General features: G+C 34.4%; 1 protein-coding gene across 2 annotated transcripts; it reads right to left on the bottom strand.

Moving 5' to 3' along the window:
• Positions 1-479: 479 nt before the first annotated feature.
• LOC126688130 (chaperone protein dnaJ 16) lies at positions 480-6010 on the bottom strand. Of its 2 annotated transcripts, none has more exons than XM_050382725.1 (11): positions 5650-6010; positions 5093-5216; positions 4833-4915; positions 4584-4695; positions 4399-4506; positions 2449-2499; positions 1671-1760; positions 1467-1575; positions 1162-1310; positions 1028-1081; positions 480-942 (listed from the first exon to the last, which is right to left on the bottom strand). In XM_050382725.1, the coding sequence occupies exons 1-11, from the start codon at positions 5784-5786 to the stop codon at positions 724-726; spliced, it is 1236 nt and encodes a 411-aa protein (XP_050238682.1). In that variant the 5' UTR covers positions 5787-6010; the 3' UTR covers positions 480-723. The 2 variants fall into 2 exon arrangements, with proteins under 2 accessions (XP_050238682.1, XP_050238683.1); XM_050382726.2 differs by having other exon boundaries at positions 4399-4503; positions 5650-6007.
• Positions 6011-6830: the final 820 nt, after the last annotated feature.

Genomic DNA, 6830 nt, shown 5'->3' with positions numbered 1-6830 from the left:
ACTCGAAACCTAACTGATCTTGATTTTATTTTTGTTTTCTTAAAAGGAATAACTTTCAAGAACTTGGAATGGCCGTGGTTTTTATTTTGAGGGGATGTGAGCAACTATAGTTCCTAGAGCACCGAATTGATAGGGATAGGTAAATTTCACCTATCTATAGTTTATGGACTACAATCCTTTAATAAATGTAATCAGGTGGTGTGGCCCTATTGCCAATTTCATGAACTTCAGTAGACTCTATACTGAAACAATTGCCAATTTCATGAATGTTGAAGCAAACCCAGTCCAACTACTAAAAAACAATTGTCTAGTACAAAACATCTCCACATGCACAAAAAATGGCAACTCTTCCAATTTCTCCCTAGCTAATGAAATGTTTTTTGTGAATAAACTATGGAATTTACAGGTAAAGCTTATTTACAAGTTACAAAGAGGCCAAAGAAAATGATGAATGACAGCGGAGAAAACAAAACGTAGAATTTGACACTGTCAATGAGAGCATTGGAGCATTTCCACCATAGCACTGATATGCAGCTCATCTTTAAATCAAATGCAGTCAAGTTAGTGAGTGCAGACATAGTTTTATCAATTCCGTGTATAGGATTCATCTTCCTAAATCATCTAGATGATATTCAAATAATATGTGACTACACTATGTTAACACAAACACGTACGATATTGAGAAAAAAGAATTAAAATTCTAGATCATACCACATTTAGGTATTAGCAAGGCTTTCTCTTGTCAACTTTTAAATGGATATTGAACCATTTCTTTTTTTTAGTTCTGTCCCTAATTGAAGGTTTCTTATCTTTTTTCTGTCCATCTTCTTTGGTCTCCCTAAGGGGACCCTTACTTCTGCTCCTACTTGTACTCCGCTTCATTGGCGGAGCAACTGTGTACGAGGCATGAATTTCGTTCCTTTGTTTAAGAAGATCATCTATCTGCAATTAGCAATAATCAAACGACTTAAACCTCAATCTAAATGTGACACGACACGTAGAATCAAAATTTTCATTGGCTACTTACTTCTTGCATTTCTTGTGCATATCTACTGGTCATCTCTGTAAATTGTGCCAATACCTGCCGACAATTTGTTGAAAATTATTAGAAATGAGAGAGAACCAATTATTATACATAAAGTATACAGTGAATAACCATACCTCTCTATATTCAGATTCAAACTTGGACACTTCAACCCTTTTTGCAATAATTTGAGCTTCAACAGCTCTAAGATTCTCTTTTTCTTCAATAAAGGGCGCAGCACAAAGAGCTTCTATCGAGTAACTTGCACTCTTGAAAAAATTATCACCTGCATGGAAGGAAGAGTCGGAAATATAAATGTTACAATCAACTTCATAATTGAGAAGGCAGAATATATATAAATGAGAATGTTCCATAATTAAAATAAAAACATCATTGAGAAGGTATAGCAAACTGAGAAGAGCACAAAAGTTCTAAGGTTGACCATAAACAGCAAAAATATGGGTGCCAGCCTTCAGTTCATTTATTTCACAAGGCTGAAATTCATCCAGTTTCTTGAAGAAGGCAGCATCTGCATCCTTTGCAGCTGCACTCTAAAAACACAAGAATTCCGAAGAAACAATGGAGAACAATAAGCTAACTAAATAAGAGAAACATAATAACAATCATTTACTGAATCACAACTCACCGAATTGACTGTCTGATCCAACCGGTAAACAGGAAAACAAAGGAAATACATTCCAGCAGATGTCACTTTTCCTGTTTTCAAACTCTCCTCCTAAATCCAGCAAAATTATAATTAAATTTAAATACTCAAAATTATAACAAAATTAATTTTTAAAATTAAGAAGGTGCTGCACATTATTCACCTAGACACACCCTTTTAATGGTACGACTCTATGCATTCAGCTAGTTACCCCATGAGTCACGAGAATAGCGTTAGTTAATAGTTTGTAGTTTGCCTTGAGAACAAAGTTCTCACTCTAGACTTGTTAAGTGCAAATTCTGGGGCCAGAAAGATAAGTCACAAACATATACTAAGAGAACCAATATTTAGAAAAAAGTGCTCTTCAATCTTTTGATGATGGATACGAGTGAAGAAGTCGAGTTTTACTCAAACATTGATCAATTAGCACAAGAAAGAGAAAGAAGAAACTTATCCCTAAGCAAGGATTACCAAAACTACCATGTAAAACGCGGAGAAGCCCAAAGGTGAGGTATATTTCTACAATATAGCTCTTAAATATTATTCCACTTTTCACAAAATATTCATCTAAGTGGACCATCTAGAAGATTGACACTTCCAAAAGTGGGGAAAAATGATGATGAAGGCATAACACTTGACAAATTAATACGTTAAAATACATGGACATGATTTTTAATTTGGGGAAAACATGTGGATTTTGATACAAAAAGAACAATTTTGTTACAAAACATAATCTATTCAAGAAAAGAAAGCTTTCTACCTGTAGAGCAAGGTTTAGTCCACCATTCTCTTCCTGATCAAAATATAACAGCTGCAGACAAGTAGTCAGCTAGTAAGACTCCGGCAGTCACATTTGAATAGATATTGTATCACCAAAATAATATATTAGTACATCATCTAAGTAATGCATAATACTTTGTTGTAGAAACATAGAAACTGGATGAAAATATTGTGAATCTGAAAATTGGTAAACAGGAAGTTATAAAAAATCAAAGCAACAAGACCAATGATACAGGAGATGAAGGTTGCATTAGTAAAATAATATGATGCTCACGAGTAACAAAGTCAAATCTGCTCAGAATGCATAACCATAGGACACACAAGCAATTCAGGAGAGTAATGTGCCATTCAGAATTCTAAACCTCATGCCAAGTGATCATGAAGTCTTATTTTAACATCAGAAGAGAAGAGATTATACAGAGTACAAGCACACAAAAAAGAAAAACAGAATAAACCTTTTAATACACCCAAAGAAAATCAGTTTCAGTAACCAAGATAAGATACGAGAGTATAAGGCCTTAATTGGAGACAAATGTTTCAGAAACTTCTTTCAGCATCTCCTAAGGACGCTTCATACCGTCCTCTTCTGAAATCCACTGAAAGAGCACAAAATAGTAAGGCTCTCACTTCAGCTACAACCTCGTACAGTGCAATGGAACAGATCAGAGCCATGTCTTATTTCACAATGAACTCACAATGCTAATGCTCAAAAATCTCCAAAGACAGTTTATTAGTCCATGCCCGGCTATGCAATTTCCTAGAAAGTACGTAAATTGCTAATCTCTTGTTTGTAACTTAGCCTTACCAGCCCTTGACCACAAATATAAAAAGGTCAGTTACTTCAATCTCCTATTACAACTTTCACCTAAGTACTCTCTACATGCACCGCCATACTAAAAAAGTGAATTTCAAAAGGAGCAATAAAATACATGACCTTGATGAGAAATTCTGATGGTTTACAGGGACAAAACTTCACAGCATAAATCCACCAGAACCAGAGCATCACAGCTCTGTCTCTGAAGTCTACGCAATTGTATCCTACCTTTGTCTTCTCCACACTATTATACATCCTATTTCCACCGAACAATCAGAGAGATACTAGAGTACAGCATAAATCCACCAGAACCAGAGCATCACAGCTCTGTCTCTGAAGTCTACGCAATTGTATCCTACCTTTATCTTCTCCACACTATTATACATCCAATTTCCACCGAACAATCAGAGAGATACTCTGCAAATATAAGGCTCAAGAGTCAAGACCACCACAAGCAAAGAATCCGAGCACAGAATCCTTAATACATCTAATTCACATGCCATATTGCCATTGCAAACAAGGTCAGGGGCCTTTATTTTGTGGCAGCCAAGTAAAAAAATTATACTTCATTGTAGAATGACTTTAGATCTTAAATTCACCAACCCTTTAGCAGCATATAAAGTTTTTTGTTGCTAGCTTGAGAGCACCATAACTCTTAACTTTTGATCAAAAAGTCCTATAATGAAAGAAATCTCACCATGAACAACTAAACCAAGTAACTAGAAGCCATTTCCTTGCAAAAGCTTTTCTTGGTGCAACAAAGATACCAATGTATCTCACAATAAAAATACAATACTTAAAATAATTCCTAGTATCCTATTTCAATAAGAAGTGGCTCTCTAGCTCAATATCTAGGAGTGAGATTTATGTTTAAGTAGCAGGACAGGATCTGTTTGAACAATCTTTACTTTCTATTTCAATCAGAAATGATAGGAATTGAAGCTTGTACCTCATATAAACATAGACCCCTCAAAGAATCTAGGATCCCTAGCTCAAAAAATACTTATTTGTTATGAAAATATAAGAAGCCAATAAATTGTGTGTATATCTAGCTGGCATTATGATGGGAATTTGTGACAACATACTTCCACCAGATGTTTATGATTTTATCCAAACCTTGAACTTGCTTTTGTCAGACGATTGCACTCGACAGACAAATCCAGCTCTTGCTTCCTCCTCCGTTATTGTGACAGAATAGAAGTGAGCACATTGCTTCTCAACCTGCTTGAAAATATAATAATACCAATGAGCTCTAGCACATTAGTAACAAAGATTATTAAACTGAGACATAAATTCCTAACCTTCCGAGAAATGTGTTGCCCAACCAAAAGCGGACGAACAGAGACAATACCATTAAGTGCCTCCTCTAAGACAGTTGCTGATACAGTGGTCTTAATTGGCACACCGAGTTTACTGTGTAGCAAAAATTAACCCCAACATCAATAAAACAATATAGAAGTACTAGTAACTATTTATATATAGAGACAGACAAATGTCCGATGAATGAATTATAAAGTAGGAGAAAGCCAGAAAATCATATTAAGACCTACCTAAAAAGTGCTGCAAACATAGTGTTCACTGTGCCCAAGCTTGACAGATCTAATTCCAATTCTTGACTTTCTGATTCAACTGCCTGATTACAGCCAAAAGATTAAGCTAAAGAACTAAACCAACAAAAGAATTAAAAAATTCAACTTATAGCATGTGTGACAGCTAAGAAACAAACAAAGGAATCAGCGAAAAAATAGAGAAACACAAAGCTTCATATCATTTGCAATTTAAAATTTAGAAATCATCCTCGAAAGCTCACCTCAAAACCAGCTGAGTCATACTGACAGCGTTTGTCTGGATCAGACAAAATGTTATAAGAAAAAGTAACTTCTTTAAACATATCAGCTGCTTCAGGATCATTTGCATTCTTGTCAGGATGGTATCTGAAATAGATTCATTAAGAGAACTTAAACCTTACAAAGGGTCAATACAAACATTATATCTTCTATCAAATTGTCTATAAGAACAACGATCCAAAAATAAGCATTTTACGTGTAACCTTAACACAATTAAGGCAATTGAATGTCCTATAAGTAACAGCAGCATACGGCTTTCTTGAAATTCCTAAATACAGCTTCATTGCTTTTATACAAATTACACTGTTCATTTCCTTCGACATCCTTATCCTATAGTCGAAATTACCCTATTTATTTCCCTTTACATTTTTATACAATTCAGCAACACTTAGATCACCAGCTGTAGGTTTATTGTGACTCTAATTTTTTCCACAACATACTCATGTTACACTCATACATCAAAATCTCAAGATTAATAACGACTAAAAGAAATTAAGAACAAGGTTTAAAAAAATAATACTTAAGAGCCATTTTACGATAGGCAGTCTTGATTTCCTGCTCAGTCGAGTTCTTGGACACCCCAAGCACCTCATACGGGTCACGCCGGAGCTGCCTCCCGTCATCTTCTTTCTCCGACTTCGACCGCCGTGCCGGCATTTCCAAATCAAGAAAATTTCAATTTCAAATTTATTCTACACAAAGAAAAAAAAAAATCTCTACAAAATCTTGATGAAAAAATTAGTCAGCATTCTTCTCTATTCGAAACCCTAGAGAGAAACACCATGGGACCTCTCTTGAGCTGGAACTTGAGAGAGAATGAGACAAATTAACAAGAAAAAAACGAGAGGGAAATTTTTTTTACTATTTTTTTATTTGTTTGGCCTAATTTTTGTTGTTATTTTGTATTTGTCCTCAAAATTTTCAAAATAACGGATATGCTTTTTGATAAAATAGCGCCACTGTGCGACTGTGTGTAGTATTACACGCGCGTCTGCTGCGTCTTTAGTTTGAGTTTTTTGTTGATGATTATGAGGGATGACCTTTCTTGCTGTTGTGTTCTTGAAGACCGGCTTGAGCACGCGAATGTAGGGGCGCGTGTAATTGATGAGCGCCGTAAGTTCTGCTTAGGGGGTGTAATGCACATAAGGCGTAAGATAGAAAGAAGTGCGCCAAATCTTTAATTGCGAGATTTGGGTTTGGTAATAAGGAAGGAGAATGGAAAAACATTTAAAACCCAATTTTTTTTTTAATATATCAAATCTTATTAATCGATATGAAACAATTATAGTTATAAAAAAATTGGGATAACTCAAATATTAAATTCGATAACCTGATATGAAACAGACAACATCCTTTTAATTCTCAAATTTTATTTACAAAAATAAAAAATTAATTATTAATTATTTCGCCAATTAAGTACAGTTTTCAATCATTCTTCTATCAAACTTTTTAAATCATCTGCAAACTCATAACATTTGATTCAACCATTACCTAATAAATTTTTTCCAACTAATAAATTTTTTCCAAATAAAAGGACAACAAACCTTTCACGAAGAAATGACAAAATAAAACTTAAAAAAAAAGACAAAAAATAAAAAATAAATAAAACTGATATAACTCGTAAATAATTCCATTTTATTGTTGAAAGATCTTTAATCTATCTTCGCTTCTTGACAATTGAATTGAATATGCGATTTGTAG

This window comes from Mercurialis annua, linkage group LG6 (genome assembly GCF_937616625.2).
Source record: "Mercurialis annua linkage group LG6, ddMerAnnu1.2, whole genome shotgun sequence".
Lineage (NCBI taxonomy): Eukaryota > Viridiplantae > Streptophyta > Magnoliopsida > Malpighiales > Euphorbiaceae > Mercurialis > Mercurialis annua.
This window is presented reverse-complemented; position numbering and strand designations above follow the sequence as displayed.